The sequence below is a fragment of the Oncorhynchus gorbuscha genome, linkage group LG15 (genome assembly GCF_021184085.1).
Source record: "Oncorhynchus gorbuscha isolate QuinsamMale2020 ecotype Even-year linkage group LG15, OgorEven_v1.0, whole genome shotgun sequence".
Lineage (NCBI taxonomy): Eukaryota > Metazoa > Chordata > Actinopteri > Salmoniformes > Salmonidae > Oncorhynchus > Oncorhynchus gorbuscha.
In genome coordinates this window covers 85330102-85346554 of record NC_060187.1, presented here as the reverse complement: position 1 = coordinate 85346554, position 16453 = coordinate 85330102, and the positions used below count along the sequence as shown (strand labels likewise).

At 42.4% G+C, this 16453-nt stretch overlaps 1 protein-coding gene across 1 annotated transcript; it reads right to left on the bottom strand.

The window, feature by feature from the left end:
- Window positions 1–3889: 3889 nt before the first annotated feature.
- cmtm7 (CKLF-like MARVEL transmembrane domain containing 7) lies at window positions 3890–12705 on the bottom strand. The gene is made up of 5 exons (XM_046303451.1): window positions 12295–12705; window positions 7641–7817; window positions 7361–7459; window positions 4974–5055; window positions 3890–4646 (listed from the first exon to the last, which is right to left on the bottom strand). The coding sequence occupies exons 1-5, from the start codon at window positions 12406–12408 to the stop codon at window positions 4633–4635; spliced, it is 486 nt and encodes a 161-aa protein (XP_046159407.1). The 5' UTR covers window positions 12409–12705; the 3' UTR covers window positions 3890–4632.
- Window positions 12706–16453: the final 3748 nt, after the last annotated feature.

Below are 16453 nucleotides of genomic sequence, written 5' to 3'. Positions count from 1 at the left end.
ATAGAGTAGGTTGATATCAGATCGTCACGAGACCAAAAAAGTTTGGGCGGCAGTTTTTTTTAAATATCAAGAATATCTCCTCCATTCACATACATAAGCCTGAAACACGGGAAGACAACATGATTTTGTCAACAACATAACTGTAATAATACCATCCAGCCTCTTTAAAAGAGTGTACAACCCTTTCCACAGAGGGTTCTACATGTAACCCAAAAGAGTTCTACCTGGAACCAAAAGGGGTCCTCCTATGGGGACAGCTGCAGAACCCCTTTTCTAAGAGTGTGTACTTTAAAGTGAATTCCCTTGCCTCCACCAGGAATAGTGAGGAGGAGGTACTAATCAGTATTTCCCTGTGTTTAGGCCATGTCCCACCCAACACAGGAATGTCTTGGACCTTTCCCAGGTCATTAATGGAAGTGTATGGACATTTTCAGCTGGGGATTTTGTACACTTGAATAGGGGAAGGGGCATTGGTTATAGATACACTACTGTTCAAAAGTTTGTGGTCACTTAGAAATGCCCTTGTTTTTGAAAGAAAAGCCCATTTTATTGTCCATTAAAATCACATCACATTGATCAGAAATACAGTGCAGACATTGTTAATGTTGTAAATGATTATTGTAGCTGGAAACGGCTGATTTTTAATGGAATATAGGCGTACAGTGACCCATTATCAGCAACCATCACTTTATGTTTCATTGGCACATTGTGTTAGCTAATCCAAGGTTATCATTTTAAAAGGCTAATTGATCATTAGAAAACCCTTTTGCGATTATGTTAACAGAGCTGAAAACTGTTGTTCTGATTAAAGAAGCAATAAAACTGGCCTTTAGATTATTTGAGTATCTCGAGAATCAGCATTTGTGGGTTCGATTACAGAAACAAAGACCTTTCTTCTGAGACTCGTCAGTCTATTCTTGTTCTGAGAAATGAAGGCTATTCCATGCCAGATATTGCCAAGAAACTGAAGATCTCGTACAACACTGTCTACTACTCCCTTCACAGAACAGCGCCATCTCTACTACTCCCTTCACAGAAAAGCACTAACCAGAATAGAAAGAGGAGTGGGAGGCCCCGGTGCATAACTGAGCAAGAGGACAAGTACATTAGATTGTCTAGTTTGAGAAAGAAAGCCTCACAAGTCCTCAACTGGCAAGCTTCATTAAATAGTACCCGCAAAACACCAGTCTCAACGTCAACAGTGAAGAGGCGACTCCGGGATGCTGGCCTTCTAGGCAGAGTTGCAAAGAAAAAGCCATATCTCTGTCCAGTTTCCGTGTTCTTTTCCCCATCTTCATCTTTTATTGGCCAGTCTGAGATATGGCTTTTTCTTTGAAAACGTTTGAATGGTAGTGGATATACACACACAGTATACAATAAGAAACAGTAATGCGCATGTAAGTCAAGGATCCGGTTATACTATTCGTATCTACCACTCTGAGAGAAAACGCTTTATGTTCAACAACTTCTCAACCAGTGGCGGTCGGTGCCATTTAAGATGAGAGAGGACGCAATTGTTTTTTATGAGCATGGCCTTTTTTCTATTACAGCATATTGGATGACTGTTATTCATTTTCCATTCACCCTGCTCAATGTAACATTGATAGGTTTAGGCTACTACATGATAAATACACCACATGAATAAATAAACCCTTTAACACACAAACACAGTCACTTTCATAGCAGCCACATATAAACCCCATGATCCCTGTGATCGTTGGATAATTCCTTCTAGCATCTACGCGCTCACCTCTCACCTTTTTCCTTCACTTTCTTTTTACTTCTGGGCACAACATATCAGCTGTCTGTGACCAGGAAAAAAAACTTTCCTAGCCAAACCTTCATATCATAACCACTACACACAGCCTACATCGTTGTCACCATATTAGCTAATGTCAAGTCAACATAGCTACTAGAACTCAGTGGTGGAGAAAGTACCCAATTTTCATACTTGAGTAAAAGTAAAGATACTACTTAAGTAAAAGAAGATTTGGTTTTAAATATACTTAATTATCAAAAGTAAATGTAGTTGTTAAAATATACTGAGCGCTGTACTCAGGTTATTGCATGGTGTGCTTTCGCTGTAAAGCTTTTTAAAAATCTGACAGTGGTTGCATTAAGGAGAAGTATCTTTAATTATATTTATAACACTTGTATCTTTCATCAACATTTACAATATTTCTGTAAATTGATGTGGCACTCTGCAAAATCACTGGATGTTTTGTAAGCAAAACATTACTGAACATAACACGCCAATGTAAACTGAGATTTTGGGATAGAAATGTGAACTTTATCGAACAAAACATACATGTATTGTGTAACATGAAGTCATATGAGTGACATCTGATGAAGATCATCAAAGGTTAGTGATTAATTTGATCTCTATTTCTGCTTTTTGTGACTCCTCTCTTTGGCTGGAAAATGGCTGTATGTTATTTTGTGACTAGGCGCTGACCTAACATAATCGCATGGTATGCTTTCACCGTAAAGCCTTTTTGAAATCGGACACTGTGGTGGGATTAACAAGAAGTTTATCTTTATCTTTAAAAAATAGTGTATAATACCTGTATATTTGAGGAATTTTAATTATGGGATTTCTGTTGTTTGAATTTGGTGCCCTGCACTTTAACTGGCTGTTGTCAAATCGATCCCGTTAACGGGATTTGATCCCTAAGATTAAGTATCAAAAGTAAAAGTATAAATAATTTCAAATACCTTATAAAGCAAACCAGACGGCATCAGTTTTCATGTTTAAAAAAAATGTACTGATAACCAGGGGCATGCTCTAACACTCAGACATAATTTATAAATGAGGCATGTGTTGAGTCAAGTCCGTCAGATCAGAGGCAGTAGGGATGACCGGGAATGTTCTCTTGATAAGTGTGTGAATTGGGCAGTTTTCCTGTCCTGCTAAGCATTCAAAATGTAACAAGTACTTTTGGGTGTCAGGGAAAATGTATAGAGTAAAAAGTACAAAATTGTCTTTAGGTATGTAGTGAAGTAAAAGTTGTCAAAAATATAAATATTAAAGCACAGATACCCCCAAAAAACACTTATTAGTATTTTTACTTAGTTCTAGCAGTTCTGTAAAGTACTTAACACATTAGTAAACCTGCTACAATCATGCAGAACAGTGTACAGTTAGCAAGCAGTTTAGCAGTTACACCTGCGGGCCACAGTGGCAATAAATTAATAAAACCAAAAGCTTACCTTGACTTGGAAGAGTTCCAGTGTTGGATTGCCAGCTAGGTAACACAGCACTTCTCTCTGTTTGAGCCGGGTGTTTGAGTAGGCTAAACTAGCTAGCTGCATTCGCTAGCTAAGTAAGTGAAAAAAATATGAAATATAGCTAGCTCGCTCTTGCGTCTCCTTTATTTAAGAATTGAATTTTTCAAAACTGCTCAACCATTGTCTTTCTCTTTGAGTCAACTACTCACAGCAGTGCTAGATCGCTGTAGTTTATGCTTGCAGTACTAGATTCATACTCTTATCCTTTGATTGGGTGGTCAACATGTCAGTTCATGCTGCAAGAGCTCTGATAATTAATATGTAATTCTATGGAAGGGGGTGAGAACCACGAGCCTCCTATGTTTTGTATTAAAGTCAATGTACCCAGAGGAGGATGGAAACTAGCTGTCCTCCGGCTATATCATGGTGCTACCCTACAGAGTGCTGTTGAGGCTACTGTAGACCTTCATTGCAAAACAATGCGTTTTAATCCATTTTTGGGATGACGTGAATATATTTATAGTTTTTATCTAAAAAGGATAACTTGATGCATCACTATTTTTATGAAATTCACTGAGGATGGTCCTCCCCTTCCTCTTCTAAGGAGCCTCCACTGGTCTCAATGTCTTCTTTTCAACAAACAAGGATTCAGAGACATGGATGCTGTTGGGTTTCCCTTTTACTTCAGTCAACCAAAAGCATGTTTGGAATATAAACCCATATACAAACACAAACACATCAGATAAAGAAGAGATGTTTAAATACACGTGATAGTGTGAGGCTGTATAAAGGTTGACCTTTTTATGATTATATTCTTCTCATAAGCAGCCTATAATACTGTGACAGACATACGTGAACATAAAAGCACAAAACTATCATCATAAAAATGTGCTCTCAAATAAATAATGTAAACAGGGGTGGCATTGACATATCTAACTCTAAAAAGCTTCAGGGCAACACTGAAAAACAGCTTATGTCTTCTTTTGATTTCAAAGCATTCAAATAGCGACCATTCAAGATGGAGGTGTGGTTTGGTCTGGCTCTCAGCCTAGCCCTTAGTTTAAACACTCTGGAGGCACTTATATGAAACAACAGCTGCCTGCTCTTCAAAGCACACACAGGTGACTTCTTATCCCTAACAACTGACCGGTCATCAGGATGGTGTATCTCAAAGAAGGAGAAATTACTTTAAGCATTCTTTGTAAACTGTACAAAATAGAGTGTTTAACAAAGTTAACTGGCTAACTTGTAACTATCCTGAAGTGAAACCAGTCTCGGGCTAAGCTGAAGTTCTGATTGTTTAATTGGCCCCGGGCCAGTTGTTGGGGTAAGAAGTTACTGTCGCACAGCACACTGACAATGAAGTCATCTTGGTACTTCAGGGGAAGAAATGATAGATCCGTTTTACACAGAAGCACCTACAGTTTGAGATAGAGGAAGAGTGATGGGGAAAGAGGAAACACTAGTTAACCAATGTTTAGTCAACTAAGAACAAAAAGCACTTCCTAGCCCTTGTAACAGCACTACGTAATAGCCGGCAGCACAGGAAATGGAACGGAATTAACTCCTGATCTGCGTTGCAAAAGAAAGCTCCACTGTAGCAAATATGCATCTATTTCATGATATGATTACAGGTTATAATTGAATTCCTTTTCAGTTGAGCGTCTGTCTTTCAGAGGCTCGGTACATGTCGCTAGGCAATTGAAGGAAAACCCAATAAGGATTTCAAAGAATTTCAGACTTACTGGTTGGCTGGGAACCACATGTGACCTTATAGGATGTCCATATGCTGACAGCCAGTAGGAATGTGGCGATGAAGCCAAATGCCTGTAAAGGTCAACAAGAAAGATGCCTCATTATAAAAACCCTACACGTTGGTCATCTGTCAAGCATTGAGGGGACAGCTGTAAGTCCCCAAGCTGGTTACTGGGTACAAGTGTAAGAGGAAAAGACCATTTTAGGAGAATGATTATTAACTGACTTTTTAGATCTCAAAACTGTACTTGACAGGATGGGATGAACTCCTTAAAGGTGAATGGAAACACTAGGAAGTAAAGTTAAGAGATGTATTCCATCAACTAATACTAAACATGTGCATTTAACATTCAATTGGGATTTTGATATTGAACAATGTTTATTCGAGTAGCACCATCTTGAATTGCTGGAGTAACGACTGACGCCAATGCTGACACCAGGAAACGCCTTGTCTCCACTGGACCTGAAAAGTTTCTCACAACTTTGATAGCTTTGTCATTGAGAGGACAACAATATTAAGGCAAGTAACTGTATAGAATGCATTTTTATGTTGGTATTTACAACATTTACATTTTAGAGTTTTTTTTGATTGATAAGATGAGGCTGTGAAATTACATTTATTTGATAACAAGCCGACTAGACAGTCAGCCAAGCTGAGGCAACTAGCAAGCTATTTTGTTGATTTAGCTAGCTCTTCTCTTGTCCTTTTCCATGTTAATGTTGTGTTCACTAACTGTAAAAAATAAAATGCTCATATTGGCAATTTGAACAGCATTTGTCAATGGCATTAGCTAAGAGCTCAAATCAACTGGCTACTGTCTGACTGAATTTGCAGCTAGCTAGCTAGACAGTGTCAATGAAGATAGAGACTGGACAACATGCTGCTTAGGCTGCAGACAGGGCCAAGGGAGATAGGGGCTGTAGAGACTGGACAACATGCTGCTTAGGCTGCAGACAGGGCCAAGGGAGATAGGGGCTGTAGAGACTGGACAACATGCTGCTTAGGCTACAGACAGTCCAAGGGACAACCACACCCTCACAGCCTAGGTGAACTTCATTGTACTGGAGGACAATTCTAGAAATGGTTGGATTTTTTTTACAGGAAAGATAGAAAGGAGATTATGACGTGGTTTGTTTGTGTTGCACCAGAATGCAAGGGCAAGTAGTTATGCATTGTAGGGGGATCCATTATTTTAGGTTGTGGTACTCCAGTGAGTGTGACTCATTGCAGACATAGGCACTAACTAGTAAAGGGACTCCTAGTCTTCAGTGATAATCTGAACTACTGGCTGGTCATTTCACCTCTCTTGCATGCTTTTAATTTGTTCCCATTCTGACTCTTCCTGTATAAGGCTATAAGCCCAGTGGACTGTATGTGCAGAAGAAATTGAAGTTGTCAAAGCCAATTATTGTTATTATATTACTTATTCTTATCATATTTTGTAATTCCAATTTTCGATGTGGACTTGCACTTTGATTTCAGGCTTGAGTGAGACGATGTATTCCCCTCAGTTTTTTCAATAAAGTTATTGATTTATTCATATTATATTACTTGTGTATGTCTTTCCTCATCATATGTAAGACTAAATGCCATTTGTAATATGTTTTGGTTCACATTTGTGTTTAATATACAATCCATATAAGAAAGTGTCTGATAACAGAACATTCCATAGAATTCTAGAAAAATACCACCGTTCACTAAAACCTCTGGAACTCAATCATAGTAGAACATATTACTATTCTGATTAGCAGTTGTTTGGGGGGGGGGGAAACTGATTTTCGTATCAGATTGTTCTTAACTGATTACCATTTGATTGATGTGGTGCTATTGTATGTAATATAATTTAAGGGCTGTTTCTCAGCTTTCAAAATATGTATAAAACTTTTGGATATGGTTTGAAACCAGCAAATTTCCAGACAGTTTTCAAATTCAGCCTTTTTTGGGAAATCCTGCCAGTGATGCAACAATGCCAATATGGTGATTTACAGTTCCAGTTAGCTGCTGTTCTAAAGCCTAATGTTTCCACTCCCCTTTAATAGCCATTTGGCCTGCTTTAAAGGGAAATCCTGCCAGTGATGCAACAATGCCAATATGGTGATTTACAGTTCCAGTTAGCTGCTGTTCTAAAGCCTAGTGGTTCCACTCCCCTTTAATAGCCATTTGGCCTGCTTTAAAGGGAAATCCCACACACTCACCACATGACAAACAGAAATCAACTATGGAGAGCTTAGATATAAGGTTTCATTTTTGCAAACAGGGCCTCTCAATTATCTTCAGCTAAATGCTGAGATACTAGGACAGATAAAACATAATTAACATTCTTCAGCTTTGGAATGGAGCACCAGAAAACAGGAAAGCATCTGCTATGTTACTCACCGAACCAGCTTCTAGTTCAGACAGACCTCCACTCTTAACAGCTGCAACAATAGAGGCAATGAAGACCAGGATGGTCCCAACGCCATAATGCAGTAACTCCTGAAACAATGAATGGTATAGATAAGTGCTGGAACGCGTGTCTGTGGAAAAAGTACAGAGAAAGTTTAAAAGATTATGCACACTACTGTAAGTCTCTCTGGATGAGAATGTCTGCTAAATAACTAACATGTAAACAATGTAAATGTGTGTGTGTGTGTGTGTCATTTGCAAGGCCACTCACCGTCATTGTCCAGTTGATACAGGGGATCTTACTCTGCAGTCTGAACACATACATGAGGTAGAAGATGAGGAAGGCTATGAGGAACCATAGCGTCACCACCTCAAAGTACCGAAAGGCTGAGTAATCAGTCCAACCTCGTGCACAGTGTACACACAGGAAGGCAATCAGGAGAGCTACCTGCAAACACACAGACATATAACAATGTGTTTCTATGTCCCAGTATGATTCCAATCCTGGAGCATATTGGCACCATATCAACTCCTATGTTAAAAATGTATCTTAGTCTGCAATAGCATTGAATAGTCCCCCCGTGATATGCAACTGTTCAGGGAAGTCAGGAACCAATACACGCAGTCAGTCAGGAAAGCAAAGGACAGCTTTTTCAAACAGAAATTTGCATTCTGTAGCTCTAACTCCAAAAGGTTTTGGGACATTGTAAAGTCCATGGAGAATAAGAGCACCTCCCCCCAGTTGCCCACTGCACTGAGGCTAGGTAACACGGTCACCACCGATAAATCCATGATAATCTAAATTTTCAATAAGCATTTCTATACTGCTGGCCATGCTTTCCTCCTGGCTACCCCAACCCCGGCCAACAGCTCCACAACCCCACAGCTACTTGCCCAAGCCTCCCCAGCTTCTCCTTCACCCAAATCCAGATGTTCTGAAAGAGCTGCAAAACCAGGACCCATACAAATCAGCTGGGCTAGACAATCTGGACCCTCTCTTTCTAAAATTGACCGCCACCATTGTTGCAACCCATATTACCAGTCTGTTCAACCTCTCTTCCGTATCGTCCGTGATTCCTAAAGATTGGAAAGCTGCCGCAGTCACCCCCCTCTTCAAAGAGGGTGACACTCTAGACCCAAACTGTTATAGACCTATATCCATCCTGCCCTGCCTCTCTAAAGTCTTCGAAAGCCAAGTTAAAAAACAGATCACTGACCATTTCGAATCCCACCGTACCATCTCTGCTGTGCAATCTGGTTTCCGAGCCGGTCACGGGTGCACCTCAGCCAGGTACTAAACGATATCATAACCGCCATTGATAAAAGACAGTACTGTGCAGCTGTCTTCATCGACCTGGCCAAGGCTTTCGACTCTGTCATTCACTGTATTCTTATCAGCAGACTCAATAGCCTTGGTTTCTCAAATGACTGCCTTGCCTGGTTCCCCAACTACTTCGCAGACAGAGTTCAGTGTGTCAAATCGGAGGGCCTGTTGTCCGGACCTCTGGTAGTCTCTATGGGGGTACCACAGGGTTCAATTCTCAGGCTGACTCTTTTCTCTGTATATATCAATGATGTCCCTCTTGCTGCGGGTGATTCCCTGATCCACCTGTATGCAGACGCTGCCATTCTGTATACTTCTGGCCCTTCTTTGGACACTGTGTTAACTAACCTCTAAACAAGCTTCAATGCCATACAACACTCCTTCCATGGCCTCCAACTGCTCTTAAACGCTAGTAAAACCAAATACATGCTTATCAACCGTTCGCTGCCCATACCCGCCCGCCCGACTAGCATCACTACCCTGGACGGTTCTGACCTAGAATATGTGGACAACTACAAATACCTAGGTGTCTGGCTAGACTGTAAACTCTCATTCCAGACTCATATTAAACTTCTCCAATCCAAAATCGGCTTTCTATTTCGCAACAAAGCCAAACGTACCCTAATAAAACTGACTACCCTACCGATCCTCAACTTCGGCGAAGTCATCTACAAAATAGCTTCCAATAATCTACTCAGCAAACTGGATGTAGTCTATCACAGTGCCATCATTTTTATTACCAAAGCCCCTTATACCTCCCAGCACTACGACCTGTATGCTTTAGTTGGCTGGCCCTCGCTACATATTCGTTGCCAGACCCACTGGCTCCAGGTCATCTATAAGTGAAGCTGGAGACTTATATTTCCCTCACTAACTTTAAGCATCAGCTATCTGAGTAGCTATCCGATCGCTGCAGCTGTACATAGTCCATCTGTAAGTAGCCCACCCAATCTACCTACCTCATCCCCATATTGTTTTGATTTGTTTTCTGCTCTTTTGCACACCAGTATCTCTACTTGCACATCATAATCTGCTCATTTATCACTCCAGTGTTAATATGCTAAATTGTAATTACTTTGCTACCATGGCCTATTTATTGCCTACCTCCTCACACTGTATATAGACTTTCTTTTATCTACTGTGTTATTGACTGTACGCTTTTTATTCTATGTGTAACTCTGTGTTGTTGTTTCTGTCGCACTGCTTTTCTTTATCTTGGCCAGGTCGCAGTTATAAATGAGAACTTGTTATCAACTGGCCTACCTGGTTAAATAGAGGTGTTCTCAACTGGCCTACCTGGTTAAATAGAGGTGTTATCAACTGGCGAACCTGGTTAAATAGAGGTGAAATAAAATCAATACAAATTCTGGTAACAGCAGGTTGGTCCAGATCCAGAATCTAGTTTTCAACACAACCCAGGTCTCACATGGCTAATGTTCAAGGTTCACAATTTTCCCGATCACATGCCGTTAAACATGCTTTATTGCTTCATATTGTAGGGCAGTTGCAGGTATATGGAACAACATTGACATTATTAAACCACAAGGGAGAGGCTGAAAGCCATTAGCCACTAAACACTTCTGTAAACAGGAAATAACACCCAAAACCAGCTTCCTCCATTTTTCCTCTGAAACACCACCATCATTCCTGTGATGACTATAAATAAGCAAGAATGTAACAGAAATGTAGTGAAGATTAAGATGCAAACCCACTGTATTCTACTGTCTCAAACACAGATATAAAGAGGGGAGAACAGACAACGTTTGTTCTCCCCTGATTTCACAACCGTTGTTATGAAGATGTGATTTCCCTGATTTCCCCGAAGCCCTGATTTTACAACCTTTGTTATGAAGGTGTAATAAAGTGTCATTAATTATGAAAATCTGACATTCTGAGAGATGATGATAAACATTCATGTATTTGAAGGTAGACAGCAATATGACGTCACCACACACAATGGGACAAGTTCCTCCATTACAGAAATCAACAACAACTCAATTCTAATCTGCCAAGACTTCCATTATTTTAAACAATTACTGGACATCTCAATCAAAACTGGATGTTGATCTGACTGTGGCCGGTATCACCTGCCCACCTGACATTTAGCCTCATGGAGAGTTAATGCACAGCTCAAACTTTGGAGGGGGGGGGGCTCCCAGTGTAGATTTTAGTCTCAGTCACTTAAAATATTTTAGTAGTCCACTAAACTTGTAGTTTTTATAAAGGACATTGGTTCAAGGACACTGGTATAGGCCTAATTCAGGTTATAAATGCTATTGTTTCCACTGGTATAGGCCTAATTCAGGTTATAAAGGCTATTGTTCCCACTGGTATAGGCCTAATTCCTGTTATAAAGGCTATTGGTTCCCACTGGTATAGGCCTAATTCAGATTATAAAGGCTATTGTTTCCACTGGTATAGGCCTAATTCAGGTTATAAAGGCTATTGTTGACACTGGTATAGGCCTAATTCAGGTTATAAAGGCTATTGTTCCCACTGGTATAGGCCTAATTCGGGTTATAAAGGCTATTGTTCCCACTGGTATAGGCCTAATTCCTGTTATAAAGGCTATTGGTTTCCACTGGTATAGGCCTAATTCAGGTTATAAAGGCTATTGTTGACACTGGTATAGGCCTAATTCAGGTTATAAAGGCTATTGTTTCCACTGGTATAGGCCTAATTCAGGTTATAAAGGCTATTGTTTCCACTGGTATAGGCCTAATTCATGTTTGCATGTTAATGTTTTGTAAAGTAGCCTAGTCGTAGCCTAGCAGTCAGAGAAAGCCACCTAGCAGACAATGGTGTAAAGTACTTAAGTAAAAATACTTTAAAGTACTACCTAAGTAGTTTTTGGGGGTATCTGTACTTTACTATTTATATTTTTGACAGCCTTTACTTTTACTTCACTACATTCCTAAAGAAAATAATGTACTTTTCACTCCATACATTTTCCCTGAAACCCAAAAGTACTCGTTACATTTTGAATGCTAGGCACCGCAGGAAAATGGTCGAATTCACACACTTATCAAGAGAACATCCCTGGTCATCCCTACTGCCTCTGATCTGGCGGATTTGACTCAACACATGCCTCGTTTATAAATTATGTCTGAGTGTTAGAGCAAATAAAGAAAACATGAAAATGATGCCGTGTGGATTGCTTAATATAAGGAATTTGAAATTATTTAGACTTTTACTTTTGATTCTTAAGTATATTTTAGCAGTTACATGTAGTTTTGATACTTAAGTATAGTTTAAACCAAATACTTTTAGACTTTTACTCAAATAATATATTACCGGGTAAATTTTACTTTTTCTTGAGTCATTTTCTATTAAGGTATCTTTACTTTTACAACAATTGGGTACTTTTTCCACTATTGCTAGTAGTATACGAATGAATCAGAGTTTCTGTTACGCACCTCGCTCCCCTTTATCCTCAATTTTTGAGTGCATTCTCCACATTTTCGATTAAAGATCACGAAAACAGCAGACAGTAAGCAATATAAAATACAACCCAACCCCAACATTAAAAATAAAAGAGTTAAAAAAATATGTATAATTCTGTGCAGAACATCAGTATAAATATCTGATCAAAAACTCTTACCACTTGGGCGATTTTCAGTAATCCTTGTACAGAGCGAGTATAGCCCAAATTCAAGAATCCTTCGCCCGAAGACGATCTCGTCGTGGTGGTGGTAGTAACAACAGTATGAGACATTTTGATATGTGTGTATAAATAAAATACAGTATAAATAGTCTAGACTACAGTGTATCGTGGCCCAAGAAACACAGGCAGCTGCTACTACTGTGCTTCGTCTACTTCATGGTCGTTACTAGTTACCACCGCCACAAAGTCATAAACCCCGCCTGTTTCTACAAATCTTTTTAAAATGTGATTTTAAACCTAATCCTAACCTTATGCCTAACAGTAACCTTAAAATAAGACCAAAAAGCACAATTGCAGGTTATTTTACGATACATTTTGTACGATAGCCAAGTTAGACTTTGCGGCTGTGGTAACTCGTGGAAACAGTAGCATTTTTCAACTTCAACAGTTACAATGTTGCTTTTACTCAATGGGCCAGTTCGTTTTGCATGGCCATAGGCGAGTGGTGAATTTATTTAAGGACCATTGGAATGGACTAAAATGTGTAAGACACCGGGTAAAGAAAAACGAACTCGCCTCGCCCATGGACATAAAATGACTGGCTGGAAGAGAAAGCGCTATCAAAACACGTATAGTCTGCAAATCACTTACGCACGATTGGGTCTCATTTCTAGCCGCATGCTACTGGCAGCATTACCGCGTGTGTTATGGATGTAAATGATGAAGCATTTACAGTCTCCATCCTAAATAGTGTTCACATGATGGTTGAAGTTGATCTGTAGAAGATGATTAAGCATGTAGCTATCAATCTGAATATGTTTGAAGTTCATCAAACGTATTCCTACTATTGTTAAAGACACTTTAGGCCCTATATCATTGTAGCCTGCACCATAGACCCATACCGATTCGACCTCCGTACTATATCGACAGCTGAATTGTATTTGTCCCAGGTTCATTTAAGCATTTTTCCACCCACATTGCAAGCAAGCAAGAAGCTCACATTACTTTAAGGTCAGACCTAATGTAGGTTTTTGCATTTTGCATTGAATTGGTAACCATGTGGTGTCGGATGGTATCGCGCCGTCCCAACCTTCGCTCTCTCTCCCCCGCTACTCTCTCCTCTTCCATCCTATCATCTCTTCCCTCCGCTCAAACCTTCTCCAACCTATCTCCTGATTCTGCCTCCTCAACCCTCCTCTCCTCCCTCTCTGCATCCTTTGACTCTCTATGTCCCCTATCCTCCAGGCCGGCTCGGTCCTCCCCTCCCGCTCCGTGGCTCTGCGGGCAGCCGAGCAGAAATGGAGGAAAACTCGCCTCCCTGCGGACCTGGCATCCTTTCACTCCCTCCTCTCTACATTTTCCTCCTCTGTCTCTGCTGCTAAAGCCACTTTCTACCACGCTAAATTCCAAGCATCTGCCTCTAACCCTAGGAAGCTCTTTGCCACCTTCTCCTCCCTCCTGAATCCTCCTCCTCCCTCTCTGCAGATGACTTCGTCAACCATTTTGAAAAGAAGGTCGACGACATCCGATCCTCGTTTGCTAAGTCAAACGACACCGCTGGTTCTGCTCACACTGCCCTACCCTGTGCTCTGACCTCTTTCTCCCCTCTCTCTCCAGATGAAATCTCGCGTCTTGTGACGGCCGGCCGCCCAACAACCTGCCCGCTTGACCCTATCCCCTCCTCTCTTCTCCAGACCATTTCCGGAGACCTTCTCCCTTACCTCACCTCGCTCATCAACTCATCCCTGACCGCTGGCTACGTCCCTTCCGTCTTCAAGAGAGCGAGAGTTGCACCCCTTCTGAAAAAACCTACACTCGATCCCTCCGATGTCAACAATTACAGACCAGTATCCCTTCTTTCTTTTCTCTCCAAAACTCTTGAACGTGCCGTCCTTGGCCAGCTCTCCCGCTATCTCTCTCTGAATGACCTTCTTGATCCAAATCAGTCAGGTTTCAAGACTAGTCATTCAACTGAGACTGCTCTCCTCTGTATCACGGAGGCGCTCCGCACTGCTAAAGCTAACTCTCTCTCCTCTGCTCTCATCCTTCTAGATCTATCGGCTGCCTTCCATACTGTGAACCATCAGATCCTCCTCTCCACCCTCTCCGAGTTGGGCATCTCCGGCGCGGCCCACGCTTGGATTGCGTCCTACCTGACAGGTCGCTCCTACCAGGTGGCGTGGCGAGAATCTGTCTCCTCACCACGCGCTCTCACCACTGGTGTCCCCCAGGGCTCTGTTCTTGGCCCTCTCCTATTCTCGCTATACACCAAGTCACTTGGCTCTGTCATAACCTCACATGGTCTCTCCTATCATTGCTATGCAGACGACACACAATTAATCTTCTCCTTTCCCCCTTCTGATGACCAGGTGGCGAATCGCATCTCTGCATGTCTGGCAGACATATCAGTGTGGATGACGGATCACCACCTCAAGCTGAACCTCGGCAAGACGGAGCTGCTCTTCCTCCCGGGGAAGGACTGCCCGTGCATGATCTCGCCATCACGGTTGACAACTCCATTGTGTCCTCCTCCCAGAGCGCCAAGAACCTTGGCGTGATCCTGGACAACACCCTGTCGTTCTCAACCAACATCAAGGCGGTGGCCCGTTCCTGTAGGTTCATGCTCTACAACATCCGCAGAGTACGACCCTGCCTCACACAGGAAGCGGCGCAGGTCCTAATCCAGGCACTTGTCATCTCCCGTCTGGATTACTGCAACTCGCTGTTGGCTGGGCTCCCTGCCTGTGCCATTAAACCCCTTCAACTCATCCAGAACGCCGCAGCCCGTCTGGTGTTCAACCTTCCCAAGTTCTCTCACGTCACCCCGCTCCTCCGTTCTCTCCACTGGCTTCCAGTTGAAGCTCGCATCCGCTACAAGACCATGGTGCTTGCCTACGGAGCTGCGAGGGGAACGGCACCTCAGTACCTCCAGGCTCTGATCAGGCCCTACACCCAAACAAGGGCACTGCGTTCATCCACCTCTGGCCTGCTCGCCTCCCTACCACTGAGGAAGTACAGCTCCCGCTCCCGCTCAGCCCAGTCAAAACTGTTCGCTGCTCTGGCCCCCCATGTCATGCAGGTGATAGAGGACCCAAAAGCGACTTAACAGAAACAGAGTTTATTCAAGTCCAAACAGGGAATAACAGAAATCCTCTAGTCTGTAGAGGGGAATGACAAGAGAAGCGGCCACAGACTGCAGGTCGCTTCGGGTAGGCGCAGGCCGTAGTAGACAGAGACACCTGCTCACACGCAGCATCTGATGAAGGCAAAAAACACGACAGGACAGGGCGAAACACAATCACAGCATGGTGAATGCAAAACAAGGAACCGACGGGACAGGAACGGAACACAAAGGAATAAATAGGGACTCTAATCAGGGGAAAGGATCGGGAACAGGTGTGGGAAGACTAAATGATGATTAGGGGAATAGGAACAGCTGGGAGCAGGAACGGAACGATAGAGAGAGGAGAGAGAGGGAGGGGGAGAGAGAGGGATAGAAAAAGGGAACGAACCTAATAAGACCAGCAGGGGGAAACGAACAGAAGGAAAAGCAAAATGACAAGATGATATAAGACAAAACATGACAGTACCCCCACTCACCGAGCGCCTCCTCTCGAGGAGGAACACTGGCGGCAACGGAGGAAATCATAGATCAAACGGTCCAGCACGTCCCGAGAAAGAACCCAACTCCTCTCCTCAGGACCGGAAAAACGATAAAAAGGGAAACTAGGGCTCTAAAAAAAAAATGAGAACTAGGGACAGACTGAGACACAGCAAGGGCAGGAACAAGAACAGGAGAGATGCGATGGCAGGGAACAGACTGAGACCCAGCAAGACCAGGAGCAGAAGCAGAAAAAAAATTACCAGACTTCTTCTGCGCGCAGTCTGAACACGCAGCCACGAAACGGCGCGTGTCACGCTCCTGAGTCGGCCACCAAAAGCGCTGGCGAATAGACGCAAGAGTGCCTCGAACACCGGGATGACCAGCTAACTTGGCAGAGTGAGCCCACTGAAGAACAGCCAGACGAGTGGAAACAGGAACGAAAAGGAGGTTACTAGGACAAGCGCGCGGCGACCCCAGTGTGCGTGAGTGCTTGCTTAACCTGTCTTTCAATTCCCCAGACTGTCAACCCGACAACACGCCCATAAGGAAGAA